The 27,487-nt window shown below is 41.5% G+C and overlaps 1 protein-coding gene and 1 pseudogene across 4 annotated transcripts in view; both read left to right on the plus strand.

Annotated features, from left to right (window-relative positions):
• BCL2 (BCL2 apoptosis regulator) overlaps positions 1 to 27,487 on the plus strand; it is a 167,222-nt gene that overhangs the window by 52,899 nt on the left and 86,836 nt on the right. For 3 of the 4 annotated variants that reach the window (XM_036417687.2, XM_036417688.2, XM_036417689.2), the window contains exon 4: positions 18,945 to 19,581. The exons of the other annotated variant lie outside the window; for it this stretch is intronic. In XM_036417687.2, coding sequence (XP_036273580.1) covers positions 18,945 to 19,295 — 351 coding nt within the window. In that variant the 3' untranslated portion in view covers positions 19,296 to 19,581. Of the gene's footprint in view, positions 1 to 18,944; positions 19,582 to 27,487 lie in introns of those variants that run through there. 4 annotated transcript variants of the gene reach the window in all.
• LOC118707805 lies at positions 20,789 to 24,807 on the plus strand (annotated as a pseudogene).

Raw genomic sequence — 27,487 nt, forward strand, 5'->3', positions numbered from 1 at the left:
CTAATTGGTAAAACACTCTTCACCTTCTGGCTCCTCGGATCCTCCTCCTTCATGTTGTGCTTGTACCGAGTAAGTGTACTTTTCCAAAAGTAGTATATAGGCTCTCCTCTTTAGGCAAACCCCATATTCTAAAATTCCTCCCCAAGTATGTTTACGTTTCTGCGTAAGTTTCAAAGCTCTCCCTTTGTCTCGTTCATTGGACAAATGCAGGTTGAGTTGTCCTGCGTGAGGCCAGGCTGCCCTGCGTGGCTCATACCGGGAGCATGTGCGCTCTGGTGTTCAACAATCCTTTTGGGTCAGGCATCCGTTTCTTGCTCCTCGTTTCTTCAGTAAAAATGTATTTCGTGCTTCCTGTGGGTCACTCTCTGTGCTGGTTTGCTTTGTGTCTGCCTTGTCCCTGATGGGAGCGGCTGGAATGGGGGTGCTGTGCTCTCCCTGGGAGGGGGGGGGGCACTGTTGGGTGCTGGGTGCAGCCAGGAGAGCTCCTTGGAAGCCGATGCGCCACAGGAGGCCCACGAGCCTTTGGCGCTGGGGTGCATTGGATCGTTTCCCAAGTGGATGAACACTCTGCTTCTTCTACTTAACCTTTTCTTGCGCACTAAAACGGGAAACGGACTCTCTGAACAGACAAGCTCAAGTGATAATAAAAAAATACTCTCCAGTAGACAGCCCGACAGTACCTGCATTAGGAAGTCAGTGTTTGGATAAGAAGCCCCTCGACGGGGCTGGAGCCCTTCTCTGGACCTTAATTGATTTTTGTGTTCATTCTGCTCTCTTAATTCTTTGTAGAAAAGCGATTTGTCGGGCAAAGTGACTTTACATGTTGTAGGCACCGTATTTTGTAATACTGTTCTTATCAGAAGATCATTTCTGCTTGTTTTGCCCCCCCCCCCCCGATCCAGCTCATGTTTATTTTTCTTTTTCACTTTATTTCTTCTTGTTTATACAGTTATTGTTCCTCATATTCTTCCCACTTGGTCAGTCTTCATCTTCATCTGCCAGGAGAATGGGAGGAGATGGGGACACTTGGTCCAGGCTTCCCACCCCCTCCCTTTTAAAATCAATTAGAAATAGCTACCTTTTCCCTAGTGTGTTTGTTACATAATGGGGATGGAGCCTCATTAGTTCTAAATCTGACCCCTAAGGAGCTGTTTCATGTTCATTCTTAAGGACTGAGCAACTGTCCTGATCTGGATGTCCCTTTGGGGGTCTATGCCACCATCTACCCTTTCTCGCCAAAGTGAGCCCGGCTCAGGAACGAGGCCGCTCCGTACAGACGTGCCCTGTCATGTCAGAAAGTTCTACAGAATAGTAGCTACTAAAATCTCTTCTTGGTGAAATGGGTTTGTGAAGCCATCATCACGTGCCTCTTAATTTACATCATAAACCCAGGACTTGGAAATCGATGGGGCATTGGCCTGCTTTCAGTGATGTTGCTAGGGAACTCAGCCTGTGTCCTCAGATGATACATGGCTGAGTGTGTGCATGTGCGTGCATGCGTGTGTATGTGCGGAATGAGGAAAGTGAGATAGTCCATTGTTATGTACTAGCAAAGACTGGTTAGGCTTACAGCATAACCCGAAGATAGACTGTGTTTACGGCAGCATTAATGTAACCAAGAACAAAGCAGATGAGAAGTAGCCAGATGTGAACAAAGAACATCTAATAGATCAGGTCTTTGGAACATCTGAGTCTAAGGGTTTGATCTTCATCACGATGTGTTGAGAGGATGATTTAAAGCAAGAAAGGAGAAGAGACCCACTATGGAGAACAGTACCCAAAACAATTTGTAAGCAGATTGTGCACTTGAAGGTATAAGCTCTAGGTGCATGCATAGCCCCTTCCCTCTGCGGGCCTGGAGGGAGAGCTCTATGAGATGTCACATCATGAAAACGGAGCCATTCTATGCATTGTGTCCAATACTGATGCACATGTGCAGTGTCTTTGTGGGTTGTGACTTGTTTTCTCATGGGAAGCCCATCCTGGCTCATCTTGGCATCTGCAGCTCAGAAGGGCAGACTTGCTGAGTGTGTGTGTGTGTGTGTGTGTGTGTGTGTGTGTGTGTGTGTGTGATAGCCTAGTGGATAGGGAAGATACCCCCTGGGTGGCAGGGAGATGTTACCCATGGAAACCTAAGGCTGGGCTGAGGGTGAAAGCAAACTGTTTCCCTTTGGGCAGTGTATTAACTGCAATTAGGGTGTTGCTCCTGATAAAACACTACCCTTTGTCCCACCTCCCAAATGTTCATCCATGTGATAGCTGTTAGATCTCATTGTTTCCAGCCAACAAATGGCAAGGTGCTTTCCAGCTGCCCTCAGGTAGCCGCGTGAAGATGGACCTGGCAGAGGCCCTGCGCCCACACAGTGTGTTTGTAACCTCTGCATCCTCTTCCTCTCTCCAGGGCGGGCTAGGAACACTGACATGCCTCCTGCTCTTTCTGCAAAGGGGGCTGGTGCTCTAGCTCTAGGTCCCACAGTCATCAATAGGCTTGTTCATGGGGGAGGTGACAACACAGCTTGTCACAACAGTACAGGCTGCTGGGTTCAATGTGAGCTTTCTTCTTAGAGTGAGCAATGGGCATGGGACTTCTTAGGGCCGGACACTCACAACCCACAGCACAGATCGAAGGTCCAGGCCACGGGGGAGCACTGAGCATTGCTTTTGTGGGTTAAATACAATTTGATGAGCAAACATTTGTGATGAAGGCCTATTGTGAGGTTTTCCTGATAGTGCATAACCTCATCACTGAAATCTTTGTCAGGCATTGTTTTGCATGATAATCTACAAAGGAAGCTAGTGACAAGCTCTCTGGTATTCTCTCTGTTTTCATTATAGTTGATTCTTTATCACCCTAGTCAACAGGGAAAATTACCATCATCGATGATACAAACCCACAGAAAGTCCCAAAATACTTTGTGTTTGATTTCGAGATGTGCACAGCAGGCGTGTGAGCACATTCAGACACTGCCTCCTGGCTCCCTCCCTCCCTGCTCAGCTTCAGCCCTCCCTGAAGAGAGCTGGGCACTGTGTCTAGGGAGTGTCCACTGCAGGGTAGGGACCAGGCCAGGGGGACATGGAGAAAGCTGATCAGGACATCGCAGTGATATTTTATCTATACATTTTTAAGATCAAAGGAATACCTGTGTGGTTTAAAAAAATCAAAGAGTCTGGAAGGCATTTATTAATAAAATATAATGGCCTCCATATTTTCCTCTTCTCTCTCAGACCCACTTCCCACAGGCAATATCCTTTGCACCCTCCCACTCTTTTTTAAAGTTCTTTTAGTGATTGCCTTCTTATCTTTAAATAATGTATGTATACCATTCATACTAGTATACGCAAACTGGGGGGGCTTAAAGCAGTAGAAATGTTTTCTCCCACTTTCCTGGAGCCTGGAAGTCCCAAATCCAGGCGTGGGCAGGGCCACGCTGCCTGTGAAGGCTCCAGGGAAGGACCCTGCCTGGTCTCTTCCACTTCCGGTGGTGGCCGTCTATCCTTGGTCCTTGGCTCATAGCTGTGGCTCTCCAGTTTCTTTCTCTGTCACCACAAACTGTTCTCTCTCTGTGTCTGTTGTCACATGGTGTTTTACTCCTCTTATGAGGACACCATTCATTGGATGAGAGCCCATCCCAATGACCCTATTTATCCATAAAGGTCGAGTTCACAGGGACCAGGGTTGGGACGTGAATATATCTTTTTGGGGGGATGCAACTCAACCCATCACCCCACTCTTTCCGAGTTCATAAGCATTTGACATTGTTAAGTTCCTTCTGGGATAGATGAGGTTCTCTCCATTCAGCCCATCTCTTCCCTGAGCTGCTGCTCTCCATGGTATGTGTCACCTTTCCTAGCCCCTCCCCTTAAAGGACATTGCTTACATTTCAAAGAAATTTTTGCAGCTTCATTTCTTGTACTATAGAGAGCATCACTTAATTACTTATTGAAACAATGAAAACATGAGCTCTTGTGACTCCCTCCCTTTCCCACCTCCTAGCATCTGTCAACTAGTGCCAAGATTGGTAACACCTGGGTTCCTTTGGGTTGGTTGCATGGTTAAATCCTCTGCCATCTGTCCTCAGATGCAGAACCAATATTTGTCTACACTACAGCTTGCATAGAGGGCATCTACAGGTGGCAAACCCGTCAACAGTGTTTTCATTCTTTATTATTATGATGATGTCTGCTGGATTATATTGCCTTTGTATGCCCTGTGGGTTTTAATTAAAATGCTTTGTACCATATGAGGAAGGACAATGCAATGTATGTTTGTATAGTACGTTTTGTGTTTGACTTCAGATGGCAGCACACTTTTTCTAGCTCAGTTTGGAAATCCCTTTTATTAGTACAGCTTTTGAAATCTTTTTGCATCACATATTGAAATAGAGCTTTGTGTCTTACTAGGATTAAATATTCGATCACATGAAAAAATACCTATGTGGATCTTCGTTCTTTATGAGTAGTTTTCTGCAGGTGACTCATTCTAAGGCAGTGATCATCAAACTTTTGTTTGTTTTTTCTTTTAATTTAAGGGCCAACATATTATAGAAATGCTAACTTTTTACTTTGCCTTTTTGGAATATTAAGAAATTACCTACTACTTACTTTCACTGGTAAAATAAAGAGCATTGAGTAGGAGAGGGATGAACAGGGGGAAATGGGAGATATCTGTAGTACTATCAACAATAAAATTGTATTTTAAAAAAAGAACACTGAACACCAAAAACTAGGAAGGACATAACTTCAGAATCAAAATTACACTATATATTGTAAAATTGAATGAATTTCATCTTAAAAAAACTTCACTATCTTTTCTAACGTTTCCCATTTTGGGTAGATTGGTGAAAACAGTCTGGAGGAAGGTTGTCCTGGGTCAGCCCATGGTTTTAATGGATGTGCTTGGTTTTAATGGATGTTGAGCACAACAGTTAATTATGTCACTTATATTGTGGCTGGTTAAGTGGATTCATTAAAGCTTGAGAAGGAAGATGCTCAAGACCAGGGGGCAGGCCCTGTGTGTGGTGGAAAGGTTTATTACCTTTTTTTGTGTAGCCCCTAGCTATAATAGACCTGTCCCCTAAGTGTGTACCCCTATGCCAGGCTAACTAGCCAGTTCACAAATTCGGGGTGTTGGGCAGGAGAAAAATTTAAGACTTATCATCTTTGTATATGTAGCCTTTAATTAAGTTACCGCTTAACTCTGTCTTAATATCTTAAAGTTAAATAATTTGGTCACAAAACAGTACCTGCCCATATGTATTCTGTAACTGAGGTACGGTAAAAACTGGCAAACTTAGCATTCAACAGATGCAGGATGGCAGCATTTTTGTGTTGTTTTTTTTACAGTATTCTCAAACTAAATTTAAAACAGAATGAGATGAGTGACTGTATTTGTCCCATCAAATATACTTAATTAATTAACCATCTGGTTAATTTATTCATCTCCTTAAGGAACTTACAGATTGGGATATTGATGTTACCAAGTTTTATTATGTTCCTTTGCTACATTCAATGGAATTTAGGCTTCAGAATGTTAATGTTTTAATATGACATTTTGTGAAATTACCCCCAAATAAAAACAGAATTAATTTCTTGCCTTTTTTTTAATTCTTGGTAAGAAATATTGGTGTGTGTGTCCCTAACCAACCACAGACGGTTTTAATGGATGATCCTGTAGAGCACGCATGCTATCCTAAGACCATGAGGTTTAAAACATCAATTGGGCCATCTTCATACTACCCCTGAGAGGTCATGAGATTCATTTTCCCACTTTTTTATGCAAGGGGAATCCAAGGCTAAGAAGCAAGTAGCCCAAGTTTACTCAGCAAGTGAGTTGCAAAGTGAGAAAAGGAAGCCCAGTTCTTAGAGCCACAGCACCTATCCTGGCTAGTAAGTGGCGTCTGTCTGGATCCACATTCTTGACTTTCAAAATTCACACCAGACCACGTCAGGGTTTGAAGAACTGAATGGTCCAATAAATCAAAGCTGGCTTTCCTATTAGAAGCACAGAGACTTGTGTCCCTGGAGGTCTCTGTGCTCCAAGCCATGGAGGTAGATGGCTGTCCTGCTCCTGGGCACAGCCCAGTTTCAGTGGAGGAGGAAGGGGCTCTGAACCCGCAGCATTGTTATTAGAAGTAATGCTCTGGATGGAGCTGTCCACAGTGCCATCCTGTTTCATTGGTGATTCATAACATGAGATCCAGAAAAACCCTGGCTCTCATTTCTGGAGCTGGAGAAGGCACTGGTCTTATACTGTTCTAGCTCTGTATCATTTAGCTCTGTTGGACCTTAACTGTGTTATCAGTAAAATAGGGAACATGATCTTGACTGCCGAATCAGGGAATCAGACCAGACCTACCCAGTGCTTGATTCTTCTAGGTGCTCTTCCAAGGAATCAGTCTTGTAACCCTAGGCTCCTCAGGTCTATGCACTTCACAGCTGGGGGGTAGGGAGCGGTTCCTACCTTGCACCAGATCCAGGTCCAGGCAGGGCCCGTGTTCTTTAGCTTGCATCCCACCCCTTCTCCATTCATCTCTGTCCTGGTTCCCCTTGGCCTTCGGAAGGCCTCTTGCCTTGCTGTCTTTGTTCCCATCCAGGGGTTTTTGTACTGATATAGGGAGTGTGCCATCAGGATGATGCCTGTGGCAGTTCTCTTGAAGATCCAGTCTTCACTGGAGTTGAAATCTAACACTCAGTGTGAAGTATAAGGACAGCACAACTCAAAGTTGTGCCACAGACGGCATGTTTTCCAGAACCCATATTTGGAATATATGTCTTAATAGATAATATAAGCGATCACGTTGAATAAAAAAAACCAAAAAAAAAACACCAAACCAAAAAAACAAAAAACCAGGCGTCAGTGATCATGGTGCCCATGGGGAGGAGTACTCATGAGGAAGATGGAATTCAGTTGGAGCACATTTTGGTTTTTGTCTGGTCACGTTGTACATGGTAATTGTTATAAAACAGAAAAACACCAGGCATCCCTTTAACTCCCAAACAAACATTCTAAGTCGTCGGGAGTCTGCTGTACATAAAAGGAAGCTTTCTCTCACGCCGAAGCTTGCCAAACAAATTGTGAGTCCTAAAACTAAAGCCCAGAGAAAGAATAACTTCAGCTTCCCGTGGGTGGAAAATAAACAGTCACTTTATATGCATTTCATGAACGTCAAAGACACAGGTGGGAAACGAATCCTCCCCGATAAGAAATAAGTGCTTACTCGTGTGGAAAAAAAAGCAAACATCCAGCCCTTTTTGGAGCTGTGCAAGTCCAGACAGTTTCTTTCCTTTTTTTTTTTTTTCTGGTTAGCTGCTCATAGCCACAAATATGTATATTATTTCCTTCTTGCCCACAATTATACTAAGAATCATCTTTCTAATATACTGGGGAATCCCAAATAAAAATCTCATTTTCCTAAAACACAGACAACTCTTTAACGCTGGCAATTAAATTATTCATATCTGGAATGTGAAAGAAAAAATCGTAGAGGGCTCTACTGTCCATCTCTAATGGCTTTCTTCCCCAGTTGACACTGAAAATGGATCATGTGCTGAAGGAGGGGTTCACCCTGGCCACTGATGTTTTGAAATAGCCCACAGACAGCTCCTGGGGAGGTCTCTCTGGTTCTGTGCTCCAGTGGCAGAATCACAGACTATTTTAACCCTTCTCTGAATATTGAAACATTTTCTTATATGAGAACCTGCTATTAACTGCCTTGACCAAGCCTCTTATCCAAATGTGTCAGAATAGTAAACCCAGTGAAATTCCTAACTGGTCAGTAGAGTGTCAGGTCTTAGCAGCATGGACCCAAACCAGGGGTTCTGGATCCAGACATCTTCTCTGCCCTTTCCTCCCTGGTTCTTGATGCTTCCTTTTGCTCACCTGCAAAGTGCATATTACAAAGCACCTTCCTCATAAGTGTTGTCGTGCGTTATTATGAACCAAGTTCTTAGAACAGTACCTGGCATGCATTACAGACTCTGTAAGCAGCAGCTATTATTTTGGAAAACGAGGAGGAAATTCAGACTGTTCATTGCAGGAATAATTCCATTACCATTAAAATAGGTTTTTGTTTATGGAGGTGGTATCTGTTGTCTGTACACTCACTTTTAAAAATATCAGATCTGGAATAGCAGGTACTAGGAAGCTAATTATTTGCCTTTTCTGTTTCCTTCTTAATTTCTGCTGCTACTTATTTTATCCCAGGTATAGATTTGATGGCTTTTTCTCTGCGGAACCTGTGCAGAGCCAACCCTTTCAGGTTACTTGGATATGGGAGGTATTGAAAGACTATTTCTTTTTTTTTAATTAAAAAAAAAAAATATATATATATATATATATATATATATATATATATATATATAATTTCAGAGAGAAAGAGAGAGGGAGAGAGAGATAGAAACATCAATGATGAGAGAGAATCACAAACTGGCTGCCTCCTGCATGCCCTACACTGGGTATCAAACCTGCAACCTGGGCATATGCCCCTCCCAGGAATTGACCCATGACCTCCTGGTTCATAAGTCAATGCTTAACCACTGAGCCACAAGGCAAATGCTATTTCTTATAGGAGTTCCTCCACTAAGACATGAGGACATATGCAGATAGGGAGCCTGTCAAATAGCAGTTGTCAGTTCACTTGAAAGTAAATTTTCTGTTGATAAACCATAACACTCATGATCAAGGTATAATAAGCTCTGTTTCCTCATGAACTTTTACGTCATTGTATCTAATAATCTTAGTGAACAAAGATGTTATTGATTTTTTTTTTGAAGTATTAGGAAAATTGGCATTACTCTGATTTCAGAAGGAAAAAAAAAAGTTGGTAGAGACGTAAATTTACCCTTGTAACTTGTTTTAGTTTTTAATTTCCCAAAGGTAAACCTATTGTTAAAATTCACGACCTAACACTGACTAAAAAATGACATTCAAATATAATATGACATTCAAATATAGAATGGCATCTTTGGTCATTCTTTCTCTTAAGGTTATATAATCATGGTTGACTTTTAAATACTAATGTTAAAAATCCCCTTCTGCCAGTATTGAAAGTCTATGGTATCCAAGCTGAATTGCACATTAATTATTTTAAAGAGCACTATAAATTTTCCCAAGCCAGGTTTTTCTTTAAAAACATTGATTATTTATGGAGTTGTGACTATTACTTGTTGTTGGTTTATTATCGTCATTTTTAATATTTTAATATTTTACTTAGATGTGTGGACCACATGTTGCTTCAGAAATTCTTCAAAAGATAGTAAATCTACCAGTAAGTAGAATAAATCACTTAACTAATGTTCAAAATACCTCAAAAATTAAAATAAAGGGGTTTGAATTTAAATAAATGAGATGAATTTGAAAAAGAACACTCTCAGAGTTCATCACTTGATTAAATCTGAAGAAAATTTCCTTTTTCTATAATATTTGGACCACAGCAATTTTAGACAATATATGTTTTTTGTATATAAAATGAAAATATACCACTCACCACCATCATCATCATATTAACTGGACTCGTGCCCATCACAGATTTCATGAGCTATAACCAAGTGAATTGACACTTGAAAGAAGTCAGTAAATTTTAACATTAATTGATCATATTATTTGTGATATTCAATAACACCAGAATTTTGTTCTCATTACTTGGTTAACTTGATTCAACTTTGTTAATTAAAAACTTTCACTTCATTACCAGTGAATTAAAAAAATGCCCTATCTTCTTTATATTCACAGATGATAGAAGATTTTGATAGAGAACAAAGGCTCGCTTTATGTGCGTCCTTGCAGCCTTAGCTGCAAGAGTCTCTGCCTCTAATTTCAGATATGCAAATTCCTGGTTTAATATGTAATTCAACGTGCTTTTATTGAGGGCCTCTTTGTGGAAGGAGTTTCATATACTAGCAGGAGTATGTTTTGGAGTCAAACTATTCTTGGCTCATATCCTGGCTACTTGCTTACTGTGTGGCCTTGAGCTTCCTCATCTTTCAAATACCAACCCACGGAGTTGTGTAAGAATTAAGTGAGAGGATGGGGGTGCAAGTGCATGACCGTCAGTGGGCGTTCAAGTGGCTTCTCTTCTCATCCAGTCCCTTCTCTTGACCATTGGGGAGCCACTGCTGTAACCCCTGTCTACAGTGTGGGTGGGGAGACAGAGCATAGGAGTGTGAAAAATTCCCTTGCCATTAGGGTGCCAGATATATTGTATTATGACATCCTAGGCCAGTCCCTTCATCGAGGGGGCTTTGGTTAACAATTCTGTTAAATTCAGGGTTGACCTTTACCTTGTCATTATCTCTAAGAACACTTCCAGATCTGATATTCTGGGAGTCTGTGATATTGTTAAAGAATAAGAAACTAATAATAGGGTGTTATGTGGGCAGTACCGACCACAATGACATAGCATGAAGAAAGAATGAATTGGACTTAAAAGGACAGAGTACATATGATTAGCCATGTATCAGCAATTACTCTAAGGTAGCTTTCCTGACTGTGTCCTCTACCAAACACTAGTTCCTTAGGATGCTGATAGGTATTCATTGATAAAAAGTTTCTGAAATCACTTGGGAAATGCTAACTTCAACAGGTTTCCTTCCTGCAGGCCTCAGAATTTCTCCTACGCTCATATGCATTACGATTCCAAAGTGGGGAAATTGGAGGTTCTAGTAATTGTATGAAGCATTTCCCGAGTGCATTTCATCATGGAATCAGAATTATGTTGTACCTAAGTAACATCTTGCCAGGCTAGTATTTCCTGGGAGTTAATTTGAAAAAAAAGAAAAAAGAAAAAGAAAAAGAAAAATACTGCCCCTTAGTTTTAAACCAGGAATGTGGTACAATATGAATGCCATTGAATCGACCCACTGAAGGTGCTGGACGTTGACTACTTGTAAGGCTCTGTCAAGCCAGAGATGAATAAGAGCAGTCATTGCTTTGTGTGGGGTGTTGTCTGTGCGGCTAAGTACAGGGATGCCCAGGGAGATGACATCCGGCAGCATCAGCTGGAGCAGAATCTTGTGGTGAGAGAGCTGGTCTCTGCCCTGGATGTGTTTTTGTTTTTTTCTCTTCTTCTTCTCGCTCAAGCTCTTTTTTTTTTTTTTTTTTTTTTTTTTTTTAATATATTTTATTGATTTTGTACAGAGAGGAAGGGAGAGAGATAGAGAGTTAGAAACATCGATGAGAGAGAGTCATCGATCAGCTGCCTCTTGCATACCCCCTACTGGGGATATACCCGCAACCAAGGTACATGCCCTTGACCGGAATCGAACCCGGGACCCTTCAGTCCTCAAGCCGACGCTCTATCCATTGAGCCAAACTGGTCTCGGCTCGCTCAAGCTCTTAATGCTGTTTGCATCCTGTTCACCTCAGAGAAATTCTGAAGGTGACACACACATGCAGGGCCCACCGTCAGGTGGTTGAAGTGAAATGAGGTGGACCTTTCATCCAGGAGGAGATTCTACAAAACTGACTGAGCTTGAGTTCTGAGGACATCATCGTTTCCCTGCCCCATCGACACTCAGCTCTACAGTCAGAATATAACCTGAGGAGAGGAGCCTCAAACAACAAACCACACCGTAGGCACCCTGCTTCTTTATGAGGGGTGTGATAGTGAAGTGCTGGGTGAACCTGCTGGCAGAATCTATATTTGAATTTCTTATTGATGAAATATGAGCAGGTTTTGCTTAGGGCCGATGTTATGGGGATGAACCTTTCTCCTCATCAGTCAGATCTGTGCACTGCTATACCGCTGGCTTTTTCCGCCTGTTAGGCCTTAGGAAACGTTTTGGCAGGTTGTGCCGTTATTTTGCTCATGTTGTGAGTAGCATTTCTCTGACCTTTTGTTATTTACTGAAACAGTCCGGTCTGTTTTCTTTTAAGAGAAGCGTGAAATGAAGGGGAGTCAGGGAGCACGGCTGACTTTGGTATCAGAAGACTCACTTCAGGCTGCTTGGCTCCGCGTATACTTTCAGAGTCAGGGGGTCACTAGCATCCTTGTTCTTATTCCTGGGATTTTAAGAGGTCTTTTGAGGGAGTTTTTTTCCCCACCTCCTTAAAGCAGATACATGTAAGGTTAGCCATTTATTTAAAACATTTCACCACATCTGAAAGCACAGCCCGCTAAGAATTCCCTTCGGATGTCTGGTGGGTTGTCCAAAGCCTCGCCTATTTTGAAAGGTGATGTGACTTGTTTCGGGGAAGACAGACCTCATTTCAGGGCTGACCTTTGCTGTAGGATTATTTCTAAGAACACTTCCAGACCTGACCTTCCAGGAGTCTATGGTACCATGAGGCAATGGGTTCAAGAACAGGTCAGAAGACTGTCAGGTCTCAGCAACCTGGAGGCGAGGTGTAGCCTGGTGACTTGGTGGCAAAGGCAGTCCTCACTCTGACCTCTCACAGCCCTTGTGAAACCGCATGGTGAAGGTGATGATATCATTCCAGACCCTGTCAGCGTCACACGGGGGCTCTTTCTTCTCTCTGCTTACCTGTGTCCGCCATCCCTGTCTCCCTGATGCTTTTCTGCTTCTGTCCTCATAGAGGACTCCCATTCATTGCAGGATGACTTACTAGAGTACAGGAAGTACTACTCAGATCATGTTTGGAGATGAGGAAATGGGTATGTGTATTTGGATGTCTACATTTGTACCTATCTTCCCAGCTATCCACTTACCTGCTGGTCTTTCTACCTCAGAAAATTCAATAAGAATTCAATAAGAATTCCCTTCTCATTGGGATTCTCATAACTCTTACTAACATTTAAGACACCACTCAAATTTTTGTCATGTGTAATCCTTTAGCCCACATGTGTCAAACACAAGGCCCGCGGGCCAAATCCGTCCCGCCAGGCCTTGCAATGTGGCCCGCACCGCGCTGTCATCACTGCACTCCGCTGTGTTCCATCACAATGACAGTTTATGACTGTTCAGTAAACCATTCGGCCCGCGATTTAGGCTGGATTTTAGATTTTGGCCCCTTCTCTGATTGAGTTCGACACCCCTACTTTAGCCAAACATAAGATGATTTTGACACACTTGTCATTTCATAATGATCTGCATCATTTCATAGCGATCTATGTGTTTGAGAATTGCCTAGTCTGATAACAGGCCATTGCTTTGGACATGTTTCACTCATCTCTTCAGTCATCCAGAGAACAAATACTGCCCTGTCCTCAGTGTTGGGGACACCCTGGTAAGCAGGGAGGACAAGCTGCTCATGGAGCTCATATTTGAATGCAGAGACACAGATGATAAATAAGTAAGCTAGGAAATAAAGTGGTGGAAGACCAGAGGGTGATGTCTGCTAACTGGGGAGGGGGCTTAGGAATTGCAACCAGAGTATCACAGGAGATGTTGCTTTACTCCCAGATCTATAAGAAGAGGAGAAGCCATGAGAGATGATTTGGGGGATAATTTTTGATGAGCAAAATCTGCCATCAGGATACAGAACTATTTCATCACCACCAAGAAATGCCCTGGTCCCTGGCACCTTGATGGGTGAGAAATAGCCACACCTCTAGATCATACTCTGTTTGATTCCACAGTGCAGTTGGAAATCTTAAATCTACTGGTTGGTTTGGCTGCCATGGAGTGTGTAATTGACTTACAATGAAGATCCTTAGTCTGACTTGTTCGAGGAGCACCCCCAAGCCCAGAACAAAGGTATGCAGGTGTGAATAAAGAGCTCCGACCTCATCATGGGAACCCAACAGTTGATACTCAGTTGATTTAAGAGGCTAATGCCAGTCATGTGACCTCAGTTTTTCCATCTTAGGAAAACCAAACACTTTCTGTTGCCACTACCTTTGGGGACTTAATCTAAAAATATATTTTTATTGATTTCAGAGAGAAAAAGAGAGGGAGAGAGAGAGAGAGAGAAACATCAGTGATGAGAGAGAATCATTGATCGGCTGCCTCCTGCACGCTCCTACTGGGGATCAAGCCTGCAACCCAGGCATGTGCCTTGACCTGAATCGAACATGGGATCCTTCAGTCCACAGGTTGACCCTCTATCCACTGAGCCAAACTGGCTAGGGCTGGGGACCTAATCTATATGGGACTTCTACTACAATACTTCTTGAAGATAGCCAAGGAAGAAAACACATCAGTGATGGGTGGACAGGTTACCCAGTGAGTGGGTGCATGCATGCCTTACAGAAAGGAGAACAAATGATAGAAAAATACCCCTGTGCCTGTGGAGGGAAGAAATCTTTAGGACGTGCAGTGAACAGGAAGAACTTGAGGTGCAAGTAAAAGGGAAACAGCTATAAACAGATTGAGAGAGACAGCGGGTTTAAGGAAAAACATCTGCCTGCAGCATCTGACATCCAAAAGCTGCATCTGGGGCCCAGGATCGGTCTTGTAATGCTTAAAAAAGGAATGCGAAGGGGCCCAAAGCAGGCTCTGAAAGTTTTCTTTCCTCGCGATTTTCTTTTCGTTGTGCCCAGAATGCTGCCAGGGACTGATGAAATAAACGCAGAGGGTCCCGTTCCTTGATGCTGAAGTAGCATTCCGTAGACGCTAACTTTAGAATGGCTGATTTAAAAGGCATTTTGTTGGTATTGTTCCAGACACATGGGTTCAGATGAGCCCATTAACTTGCTCCACAAAACCTCTGGAAATCTTGAGGCGGACTCTTCAAAGATTATGTATTTTGAGTAGCAGTTTTCGGTATTAAAGAAGCTGGAAACCAGAAGGAAGGACTCATGAAGTCTCAGAAGTGATCTTTGTCAAGATAGATTCAACTTAAAATGTGTTGATTTGTGCATTATTTTTTCTAGTGAGTCATTTTTCAGGTTTGTATTCTATAGGTATAATACAAGGCTAAAGAAAGTAGAGATCAGGTATTCTCCACTGATATGCTGTTTCTTGATATCCCCTCACCTAGCCTTCCCAGGGGGATGCTGACACATGTGTACTTTACAGTGATTTTTTTCCCTTGAAGCTCATAAATGATCCAACCCATGTTCCCTGAAGACTGAGGTAGAGGAAGTGGACAGCCTTTCTGGAAATCTTACTCTCGAGCTTTATACTTTCTTTTCATTGTCTATTCCTCTTTTTAACTCCAGTCTTTATTTTTTATATGTCTTACCCCAACCCAAGATTTCAGTAAGATTCTTATGCTCTATTGCCACGTGTTTTAAGCCATTTGGAAGTTTATCAAATATGAATTAAACTTCATGTACATAGAGCCTGTTTGGTAGGGCTGTTCTGAACAATGAGGAGAAGGGAATGTTGCAATGAGGAGTGACTGATGATAAGGGATTGTGACAAGGCAAAGGGGAGGAAATCCAATAAACAGAAGAGAGGGACTGAGGACAGTTGGGCACTAGAGTGTTTGGTGTGTATGTGTGTGTGTGTGTGTGGGGGGGGGAGCAAGAGGCAGCTGTCCCTGATGATTACATGCTCTTAGTGCTCAGAATCTGTGGCATCTCCATGTCCTACTGTCCAGCGCTGACACACAATGGGCTCTGAACATTTGTGGAAATAAATCGGGCCACTGTATGTACTCTGATTTCCAGATTTCTCCACAAATTGTGTGTTAGCCCTGTGTTAAAAATGAGGACAGGTTGCATTAAAGTCTGATGATTTGCCTCAAGTCCTATAAGCTGAATGTGCTAGATCTGAACTCTTGCCTTTTGATTACCCATTGGTACCTTCAATGGTTTCTTGTTTTCTTAAGGCACAGAAGCCTGCTTGTTGTTTTTTGTTGTTGTTGTTTGTTTTTATACCTCGTCAGGGTGTTGAAGAGAAGAAATTGGAAATGCTCAAAGTTCATTTTTTACCTTTTTTACAAGAACTCTCTAGAACTCTTCCGTGACTCCCTGGGGACAACTGATGCAGTTTGAAGATCTCCACCTAAGACTAGCTCATCTGTATATCATTTGCTGTGCATTTCCTCATACCTGAAAGGACAAGTTAAATCTTTCCAAACCAAGCAATTAACCTTAGGACTTTGCATCCTTTGTGTTTTCACCACAATTCAAATCTAACCCTTTTTTAAAAACAAAACAAAACTGTAGTTTAAACAAAAGTTAGCCTGATGGTGAGGGGACCAGTAATGATGGGCGGGGCACTCTTTAATCAGCCCACGGTGACAGGCTGGGACATCTTGTTTTCATCAAATTCCTGTAGCTACCCTATACTTCTCTGCGTGTTTGCTGGGCTTTTGAGATTCTGTTGTGCTTTCTGGAGCTGGATGTTTTCCAAAGGGTCATCAAGAGAAAGGAGCACCCCACTCTGCATTAATAACCTTTGGAAAGAACTTAGCAGTAAAGTCAGAGACCAAATGATCTGGTAGACAGCATGTGTGAGGTGGGATTGGGGCGTTCATTCCCTCTTTCCAGGAAAGGGCCCCAGCCCAGAACCCTTTCTTCCCTCAATAGCTCTGAGATATTGTATCAAGTTTATTTAATAATGATGATGTAAAGGGCAAAACGACTATCCTCATTTTTGAGGATAAGAATTGTTCCTTTAAAGGAATATGATGTACAAATAAGTGACTGTGACCTACACTTAGAGTAATAGCTAATTTCTGTAGGTGTTTTCCTGTTGTGTGTATGTATGTTAGTGAATTCATTCATGTGGAGTTGAAAAAATACACAAACAAACAAACAAAAAAACACCCAAAAAGCAAACACTGACTCTTGAATGGTTATATACTCTGCAGTTTATCTTATTATTGAAAAGCACATGTGCCATATGGAAATTTAGATAATATCCTGAGATTTATGGCCTGTGGACCAAATCTGCATTGTCACTTATATTTGTAAGTAAAGTTTTATTGCAACACAGCCATGCCCATTTGTTCATGGATTTTCTAAGGCTGTTTTCCGATTACAACAGCAGAGTTGAAGAGTTATGATAAAGACTGTATACCTTAAAATATTTACTCTCCAGATCTTTACTCAGAAGTTTCTGATCTCTGTCAATAGATATCTCCATAATATTTATTTTCTCACTATTTATTTTTTTTAATACTCTCTGGGGAATATCAAGTTGAATAAAGCAGTCCCTAGTGTCCAAGAACGAATGTAACAGAGACAAGTCGTGTGCTCACATTGCCACCTGGCCTGCACACGTTTTCCAGACGAGAAAGAACTGTCTTGCTATGCAGAGATGGCAAAGGCCCTTGACAAAGGGGAGGATTGGGGTTAAGCAAAAGGATATCACTTTCATAACTGTAGCTCACGGTGATTTCCCCGTGGGAACTTCATGAGAAATGAGAGTCATTTCCTTCATGGAATTTTATGAATTGTAGTACCCAAAGGGTGGAAGTGATTGAGAATATTACTTAGCATCCAAATTTCTTTATCTGGAAGCTTATTTCCCCTGTAACCATGGGGATAATCATATTTCTAGAGAAATTGTAAAGGTTTGAAGGAAGGCTTCCTACTTCAGGATGGGAAAGACAGGGAATTCCTTTTCTTTTTACTGAATGTTCACTGAATAGAGTGATATTAAATACTGTAGATGGGAAAAAAGTGTTTGAAGGATGATCAGATCATAAATTCTGAATTGGGTGGTCATGGTGTAACTTCTTCAGCAAGTTCTAGCCATTGTTTTGTGCATCTAGGTCCACACATTTTAAATGTCTCTTTTTCAAACCCCTCCTTCTAGAACGTGACCACCCTCAAAAGAATACATAATCTTGCCAACTATCCTGTAATCGAATTCCTGCTTTGCTTTCCTCTCCCACCTTCATGTAATCTTCTTACATTCCCCCCTTAATTTCAAATGCATAAAAGAAACTGCAAAATTGTTATTCTCAGGAGCATTTGAGATCTTGCTCCTCGGCATATGTCATCAGTTTGGCTCAAATAAACCCTTACACAGGTTTGGATGTTTCTTATGTTGACAGTGGTCGAGGTCTCAAAAAAGGAATCTGGCCAGGAAACCCCTCAAATATCAGATGGATTAAAAACAAGGTAAAATTATTAGCACCCCAGCCACGAAGAAGCACAGCTCAGTGACAGTTCTAGCTCTTTCCTCTCCAGAATGCTGCCATGTACAGTGTGCGTGGAGCTTTTAGTGAAGGTTCAGGTCAAATGTCACCTCCCCCTGGTCCATGCAGGAAGCCTTCTGGAATCCTACAGTTGGGATTCATGTCCACGTAGTTGTTCATGACCTGCTGGAGGGCAGGGTTCATGCCTTCTGGATTTCTGTATCACTGTGTCTACTTCATTATTTGTGTTTTCTAAATATCCTTTGAAGTAGCAAGGATTGAATGCAGGCAGATACTGTGCATTGAAAGTCTAGGTGGCTGGTGTTGGTAAAGACTCTTCAGATTTTCAGGTTTGTCTAAAAATGAAACAAGCAAGACTCTTTTCATTCTGCTCCCATCAGAGGATCAAAAGTGTTGGCCGAATTCCAGCCGCCCCTTCTCTATCTTCCTAATGATAACATGCCAGAGCCAATGCAGCTTAGTTTGGTTTTAGAAAATGGCCTTGTGATGTTTTACCCACTGAAACTGTAATATTTTGACTGATAAAGTGCATCTGTTTGGTGAGAAAGCTCTCAAAAGAAAATAAGATTGGGCTCTTCCGCACAGGTCATTTTCATATCTTAGGAAGCACAAAGCCCAAATATTTCACAGTTTCGCCCTGTGAGTAGGAGAGGCCTAGAAGGGAGCTAAGGACTGTGTGTGCCCTGGGGCTCCGGCCTCCTGTTAGGAAGAAGCCCAAACCAGCCTGTTTTCAAATGCTTCCTCCCTGCTATGCTTTCACCATCCTCACCTTACTCACCCTTTTCCCTCCCCCTGCCCAAAGAGGAAAACCCAGCCCTTGTGCATGAAGAATGCACTTTTTACTGACAAATAGGTGGAGTCCGTGCATACACGTGTGTGCTGTATTCCATCAAAACTGTCTCCATAAACACAACCTCCGCTGTCTCCTTCCAGCCCCACGTGTATTTATGAATGAGCTTGCTTCATCCTTGTCTTTTCATGCCAGTAGCAGGGAAGTGAGAGAGCATCACCCTTCACATGGGGAAACGGCATTGCGAAAGTGTCCATTTGCAGCAGCCGGGCAGTCACCAGCAGACAGAACTCCACACTGCGACCGGCGCCGCCAGGCCCCATCCCCACAGGACTTCCCCCAAGTTTCTCATTTACGAGGATCCCTTTGGAAGGCCTGGGACCCCTTAGGTGCGATGAAGTGAGCCGACTGTGCTGTGTTTGCACTGGAGGCTCTGGCCCCTGCGGTTGCGTCCTGTTGGAAGCGCTCAGTGGCAGGAATCCACTCCGTTTCTGCCCACATCACTGCATTCCTGGGATGCCTTTCACAGGCCTCCACTGGATCATCTGACAGCCGCCTGTGAGGTCAATGAACTTTATACATAATTAAACATTCGCAGCTAGGAGCATTCATTTTGTTCCTCCCCGAGAAGCAGAGAGAGAGAGAGAGTACATGTTCTGTTGCCCTCCGTGACCGGAGAGAAAAAGTACGTGGAGTAATCAGGCGAGTTTCACATGATTTAATGCTGAACCGAGGAAGAAAGTGATTGCATCCTCTGCTGGGCCTCACGGAACAGTCACCACCCACACTGTTTATTCAGACTCGGATCCTGGCCATTTGGGGTTTAAGCCAGAAGAAGTGGGGGGGTGGGGGGGCGCGGGCGGGGAGGAATCCATCCCTGGAACTAACGCTTTTGAAACTCTGTATTCTTGATGAAATGCGGCCAAGGATTCTTTTAAAAATCTATTTAAAATCAATTACTGGGATCATATTTTCATTTACAACGGATTGTTAGCAACAGCTAATTTTCGGCGTTTCCATCCAGTTTTGGAGTGGAGGCTGGAACAGGAACAGGGGCGTGTTTTTGCCTGGGTATCTGATGCTACCAGCAAACAATGTGTGGGTAATTGGGCAACTCTGACCTCTGGCCAGCTTTTCATAGAACAACAAGGAAAGGTGTGAGGAGGCAGGAATCTGGTGAAAACAAGCCTGCGGGGCCGCAGTAAGGGGAAGGGAATGTGCAGGAGGCACATAGTATAATATGGAGAAGAGTAGAGGAACGCTAGAGGCAGAACCCATGCCTGGAGAATAGGCACCAGGTCCATCTGTCTGTACTCGGGATGGCAAAAAAATCACCTCAGATATGAGAGCTTGTATAATAGGGCTTTTAAAGATCTCCAGATCTTTAAAAGCAGATTCCAGAGCCTTCTTTGGTTATCCACCCTATTATTTGGCAATTCCAACAGTCAGGAGGCCCTTATTTGAAGCCTACACTATGCACGGAGTGCTGTTTTGCAGGATATGTTACAATCAGGACCGCCGCAGCTCCCCGCACTGTGTATTACTCCGAGGGTGGGATAGAGCATGGTACATGTTTAGTTAAATCTGCAATCACCTTGACCTTGATGCCTAACAGTCGTCGGACTCCAAGAGTGGGAACAGTGCTGGGGAGTGGGGCAGAGGAGTAGCATTTGTTTCAATGTCCAGGTACGAGGTGCGAGGACTAGGCGTTTTGTGTCTATCACCAGGGGGAAAGAATGTAGCTGTGACATGTCCAGGGGCTGAACCTCAGACCACATGTCAATATTACATGTTGATGCGCCTCTTTTGAGTTTTAAAAGAGAGAAGAAAAAAAAAAAACACCTGAAAAACAAAACAAAACATAGTAAGAAAATAGATCCTAGAATTTCAGTGGCTTTGAGCTTGTTGTCCACCTCCTCAGATTTCAATAAAAAGACCTAAACATCAGAGTGTGTGAGGGACCGACCCGCAGGGTGGATCGCAGATCCCACGCCCCCAGCAGCCTGTTCCTCCTGCACAGAAGGCAGTATTCCGAAGTCGAAATGATGCTGGAAGTGAGGTCACTTTTCTCACTTCCTCCGGCCACTTCTTCCTCCTCAGCAGGTGCACAGTGAATAGTCAGCTCCTCAGCGAGTAAGTGAGAGCTTCATTGAGAAGTTGACCGGGGCAGCCTGGCTTCTTCCCTTTTCATTCAGTTATGTCATTGCTTTTCCTCAGCTGTGGTTTGCTCCAGAAGGGAAGAGGTTGTCTCCACCCCTCCACCCCTGCCTACCCTAAGTTGCATCAAGTTCCCATTTCCTGTTACAAAAATTACTGAATGAGTGGGGCGAGCATCAACAATCCCATGATGAGGCCTTAAGCCCTTGCACAATAAACCATGTGTTCAAGTGCCTGCACCTCCCTCACCTCCATCTGTCAAGTGATAATAATTACTCTTGCCCCATTTGCCTTGGGGGCTCGGAAAACGGTAGTATCCACTGACATCATAAAAGTGTGCAGTGTTTTTTTTTTTTTAAATCATGAAATATTTCAAGGAAATATAGGGAATAAGGTACAAGCCCATGGTGTCCTACCATCATCTTGTCATGTCTTTATGCCATGTTTGCTTCAGATCTTTACACCCCAGGTCTATTGCCCCTTCTCCGAGCTTCATAAGATCAGTTTAAATTTGATGCTTGTTCTTACCATGCATGGATTTCATAGTATCCATAGATAATATGTGCTATATTTGAAAATGTTTTAAAACATCATCTTCATAATGTCATTAGGTTCGTGTTTTACATTTTATATGTAAGATGTATCTGTACACTGCTTCATTCATGTTCGGTACTATGTAGTATTCTATCAAGTGAACGACAGTGAAGTTGTCTTCTAACTTTTTGATGTTACGGACAATGCTGCATGTGCACATGTTCTTTGCACACATGTGGCCTACTTCTCACCTAGGCTCTATGGTCTAGCCTGTTGTTTCTGTGCTACAAACCTATTAGCATGTCATTGTACAAAAAATCATGAGAGCCCTGGCCAGTGTGCTCAGTGATTAGAACATCAGCCAGCACACCAAAGAGTCATTTATGGGTTTTGTTCCCCATGAAGGGCACTGTACCTGGGTTGCAAGTGTGAACCGTGCCCCAGTCCGGGTGCATGCAGGAAGCAACCAATTGATGTTTCTTCTCTCTCTCTCTCCCTCTCTTTCTCTCTCTCTCTCTCTCTCTCTCTCTCTCTCTCTCTCTCTCTCTCTCTCTGTCTCTCTCTCTCTCTCTGTCTCCTCTCTCTCTCTCTCTCTCTCTCTCTCTCTCTCTCTCTCTCTCTCTCTCTCTCTCTCATTCTTTCCCAAGCTCCCTTCCCCTTTCTTTAAAAAATGGAAAAAATATCCTTGGGTGAGAATTAACAAACAAACAAAACCCAACATGAGATAAATCAAGCACAAGAGAAAATGATGTAATGAAGAGACAAGGTAAACATGAGAAGTATGAGGCTCCGGCTGGTGCAACATGGCATAATGTTTTCCAGCAAAGTCTTTTTTTTTATAAGTAGGAAGAATACACTCTAAAATATTGGTTAAATAGTATAGTGTCGTAAATACATAAACAAGTAACATAGTCATTTATTAATATCCCAAGTGTCATGTACTGTTCATAATTGTGTACACTGTACCTTTACACAACTAGCAGGGCAGTAGGTTTGTTTATACTTACATCACTACGAACACGTGAGTAATGTGTTGTGCTATGACTTTACTATGGTTATGATGTCACTAGGCAATAGGAATTTTTAGCTCCATTATAGTATGTGGTCTGCCATTGACCAAAACATCATTATGCAGTGCATGACCATATTGCTAGAATCTACTTTAGACTGAATTTATGAAAATACACTCGAGTTTTTTGTGTCTTTTTTCTATTTTTGTGTGTCAATTTTGGTAACATTTTTCTAGGAGATTTTCTACATCCTCTGTTTTTAGACTTATTGCTTTAAAGTAGAGAATAGAATATGCTTACTTAAAAAAGACCAAAACCCTTTACTATATTCATAGTTATGGTCCCTTTTCATGCCCAATGGTGTTTATTTGTGCTTTCCTTTATGTCTCCTTTTCATTCTTATTGAATATCTACTTAACTTATTAGTCTTTTGAAAGACTCAACCTTTATTTTGTTCCTATTCTATATTGTTTCTTTGTTTTTATCTTACTGATTTGTTAATTTTATTATCTATTTGTGGGAAAATATTTTTTCTATTGTCTTTGAGTTTACTTTATTGCTCTTTATCTTCTTAACTTAACATTTTTCTTGTTTTCAGATATTGTTTTTAATGCTAAATATTTCTTCTACTGAAATCTAGGGTTTTAATTATTGTTCAGTTCTAAATGCTTTGTTACTTTCATTTTGATTTCATATTAACAACTTAGTGACCTTTTGAAATACCAGGTTTGTAGCTTTGTTATCGATTTCAACTTACATGGACTTTTGGTCAATGAATGTGGTCTAAATGTTAGTAGTTCTTTGGAAGTTGTTGAGTTTTGCTCTGTGGCTTAGAACCTGATCAATTTCTATAAACATTTCATGTGTATTCTTTATTTATTGGGTAGAGAATTCTCTCTTCATATCAATTAGATGAAGTTTATAATATGTATTATTTAAATCTATTTTTTGTCTTGTTTTTTTTTATAGCTTGGTCTATTGCTTTCTTAGAGATATGTATTAAAATCTCTCATAGTTTTTGAATTTGTTATTTTCATATACATATTCAGATGTATGTATATATGATACTTTATTGGTAGAAATACAGAATGATTCCTGGTGAATGTATCTTTTACTCATTAAGCAATGATCCTTTTTATTCCCCCAAATACTTTTGGCTGTAAAGTCCATTTTATTAGACTCATTCATTCATTCATTCATTCAGTTAAAACAAATATCTATTGAACATTTACCGTATTTTCCGGTGTATAAGACGACCCCCTAATTTTACAGTTAAAACATAGGTTTAGGCCTATATTCGCTGTACAAGACTACCCCCCCACTTCCGAGGCAACACCAGTTCTTTTTTTTTATAGACCACCTCTCTGACTCTGGCCAATCTGAGCAAGCTTTTTACTAGAACACAGTGTTGCTTCGGGTACAGAACATGTAAAATTTGCATGCATAAAAAGCCTGTTCGGTGAAGAGCTGTGTAAAAGACAGAGAACCTGGTTAGGAGCTATTTCCCCAAGTGTTCTGAGTTGGGTGCATTTAAAGGAGCTAGATCTCAATGAAACCTACCTGAGCAAACTGAAGTCCTGGTGCCACCCCCGGAGAAAGAGAAGGAGGAGCGGAAAAAATAGAAAAAGGAAAACGAGGATGAAAAGGCAAAAGGGAAAAATGAAGGCACAGGTTCTCCTGGTGGCCCACTGAATGGCAAAGAGATCATTGTCCTCTGGCAGCACCTGAAGCTAGGACCAGCGATGTCATCGAGCAGTCACCCTGGTCACCCCATGGCTGCAGCTCCAGGTACCTCATATTGAGGATGAGAACAATCTTGGAGGGATTTTCCAGGTGAATGTTTGAGCTGAAGATCACCCTTCACACCAAGCTGGAAGGCTTCCACACTCAAATCTCCAAGGATTCCCCTGAGTGGGGCGACGTGGCCAAGTAGCCCCATGTGCACAATTATCAAAAGCTGATGTGCAAGCTGGGTGCGGCAGAGGTCCCAGGACCTTGGCCAATGGCCATGTATATCTGCAACACTTGTGCTGTGTTGTATGACATCATCCTGAAGAATCTTGAGAAGCTCAAGAATCCCAGGGGGGAACCAAAGGGAATGATGTATTGAGAACTATCTCTCATTCTGTGATGGGCTCTACAGGACCTTCTTGCCTCCTCCCAAGGACTCCAGACTTTCCTCCACCTTCTTCCTGCTAAGGTTTCTTCCTCACTTTGCCTCCCAGGCACAACAAATATAGTCATACTGTTTAAAAATCTATTACTGTTTTCCACTTGTTTTGCAACGGATGTTTTGTTCTGTTATTGTAGCTGTTACCCTTAATTCTTAAAAATTATATTTGAATAACAAAGTCCAAAATTAAGTTGATCTGTTCTCTGTTTGCTACCCAAACAAAATAATGCAGACTGCTTAGAACACTTTAATCTAGCTTTTCTCTCTTGAGCTAAAACTATTGAATATTTTATCATCTACATTTTGCTTCTTTTTTGTTCCCATACAATTTTTTAAACAAATCTACTTTTTTAAATGTTTCAAAATAGATGCCATTTTATTTGCATTGTGGTTGAGTGTATGAAATCAAGAATCAAACTGCCTTCCTTTAAATCCCATTTTAGTTGTAAATCACTTAGAATGGTGCCGTTGTGCAGTCAAGTTCAGGGTAAGCCCTCAATAAATGCTATGATATGGCTTCTTAGGTTTTCTTCTTCATTTAGCTCCCTTTGTTTAGATTCCTTCTTATAGAAGTGCATCCTTGAGGAGTTATTTCATCAAGGATTTGGGGGACTTAAACGATTTCTCTCTGTCTCCATCTGAAAATATCTTCAATTCACCCTCAGTGCTGAGTAATCATTTTCTAGGTATAGAATTTTACCTAGATGTTTTTTCCCTGGGAATTTAAAAGTTTTATTTCATTGCCTTCTGATGCCTATTATGAGGTATTGTTATTGTCAACCTGTCATTCATTTAGAGGTAGATATGATTTTTCTCTCTAATTACTTTAAATATGCTTTTATCTTTATTTTTGTCTTTGATGATCTGTAGTTTCACCACAATCTTGTTTGGGATTCAGTATGTCTCTTGAATCTAAGGATTTCCAGTATTCATCAATTCTGAAAAATTCTCAATTGTAGTCTCTGAATATTGTCTCTCCCTGGCTCTCTTTATTTTGTCTTCCTCAGTCCTCTGTTATATATATAGTAGATCTTGTGATTCTCTTCTTCATATCTCTTAACCTTCATATCACCCATGTCTCTATTTTTCTGTGGTCTATTTTTTTCTTCTTGATTTCCCTTATCCTTTTCATTCGTAACCCTCTAAGAAGATCAATATGAGCATCTCATATGCAAAATGTTTCTCCAAGTTCATATAAATACTTGTACATGTGTATTCATATTAGTTAAATAACAATGTCTATTATTTGCAAAAATTCAAACATACCATATGCATTACTTTACAACTTGTCTTCCTCTTTTAATAGCACATTAAGGATATCCTTCAAGATAAGTAGATGTCAATTTAACCCATTTAAAAAAAAAACTAGATAAGTAAATTCTTTGATATGGCTGTACATAATTTATTCAGCCATATTAGTGAACATTTAGGTTATTTTCAGTTTTGTGTCTCTACAAACACTTCAGACAAAAACATCCTTGTACATAATTACTTGTGTGCTGGTTTCTTAATTTCTGTGGGAACAAATTCTACCCACCCCACTTCCTCAGTTCTGCTTCCTAAAGAAATCGCTTTTTATAGTTTAACTTTCTCTTTTGGCATATATACATCTCCACATTTCTAAATAATGTGCGTGCTATTATCTTTTGTTTTATCAATTTTATTCATGATATCTTAACTTTCTATTAAAATAGATAAAGATTTAGCTTTCTTACATAACTATATCCACTGCTTCCACTCCCCCTTTCGCCCAATATAATTTTATTGAAATTTTTGGTTTCATCGGTTGTTAGTATTTTCCCTATGTAAATTGTATGAACAGCTGAACTTTTTATTTTTATGAAGTTAATATCACTCTTGTTTCTCATTTCCTTAGTGTTCTTTGGACTTCCTACACATTTCCCGTGTCTTTTATAGACTCACAGTGCTCTTTCCACAAGGCCGATGGCACCTGTAACCTGTTCGTTCGACCATGCTTTTCTTGGTGATATGCCTCTGGAGACTTCCATTTCCTTTTCATCTGGACTTTTCTCTAGGCCTGGTGCACACCTGTCATGTTGGGATTTCTAGAATGTTCCTTTGCCTTTCTTCTGAGTTGAATCACCTTTCTTGGTTTACTCCACTGTTTGAGGGAGCACTGTCTCCAACAGTCTATCAGAGTGAAAACTTGAGGCAGTGGTGGCCTTCACTATGTCCTCTATTTTAAAAATATATATATTTTTATTGATTTCAGAAAGGAAAGGAGAGGGAGAGAGGGAGAGAAACATCAGTGATGAGAAAGAATCATTGATTGGCTGCCTTCTGCACACCCCCATTGGGGATTGAGCTTGCAACTCAGACATGTGCCCTGATCCGGAATCTAACCATGATCTTCTGGTTCATAGGTTGACGCTTAGCTACTGAGCCACACCAGCCAGGTTTGTCCCATCTGGGAGGACTGGTCTGTGTGCCTGGGGTCTGGTTGTCAGTTTACTTCACCACATCATCCCTCTGCTCTGATCCTGTGTGGGATCACATTCAATTCTCTCTTTTTGTCACTCATTTTTGTGGCTCTCAGCTTGCAGTAGCCTAAGAAAAATGGATCCATGAGATGCATGCACACTGAATATCCATCGAGGTCTTTATCCTGTCTTCTCACTTGGTGCCTTGCACGAAGAAAATCTAGGTCAAAAACAATCTTCTTCAGAAGTTTGAAGACATTGCTCTATTTTATACTATCTTCCAGCATTGCTATTAGGAGCCTAAAAATTCTTCTTGATGTTTTGTACCTGGCCTTTTTTCTTTTTTTCTTTCTTTTCTCCCTGGAACTTGTAGAATCTTTTCTTTTCCTAGGATTCTAAATTTCATGGCAATTTTTCTATGTGTCT

This window comes from Pipistrellus kuhlii, unplaced genomic scaffold, assembly GCF_014108245.1.
Source record: "Pipistrellus kuhlii isolate mPipKuh1 unplaced genomic scaffold, mPipKuh1.p scaffold_m20_p_6, whole genome shotgun sequence".
Classification (NCBI taxonomy): Eukaryota; Metazoa; Chordata; class Mammalia; order Chiroptera; family Vespertilionidae; genus Pipistrellus; species Pipistrellus kuhlii.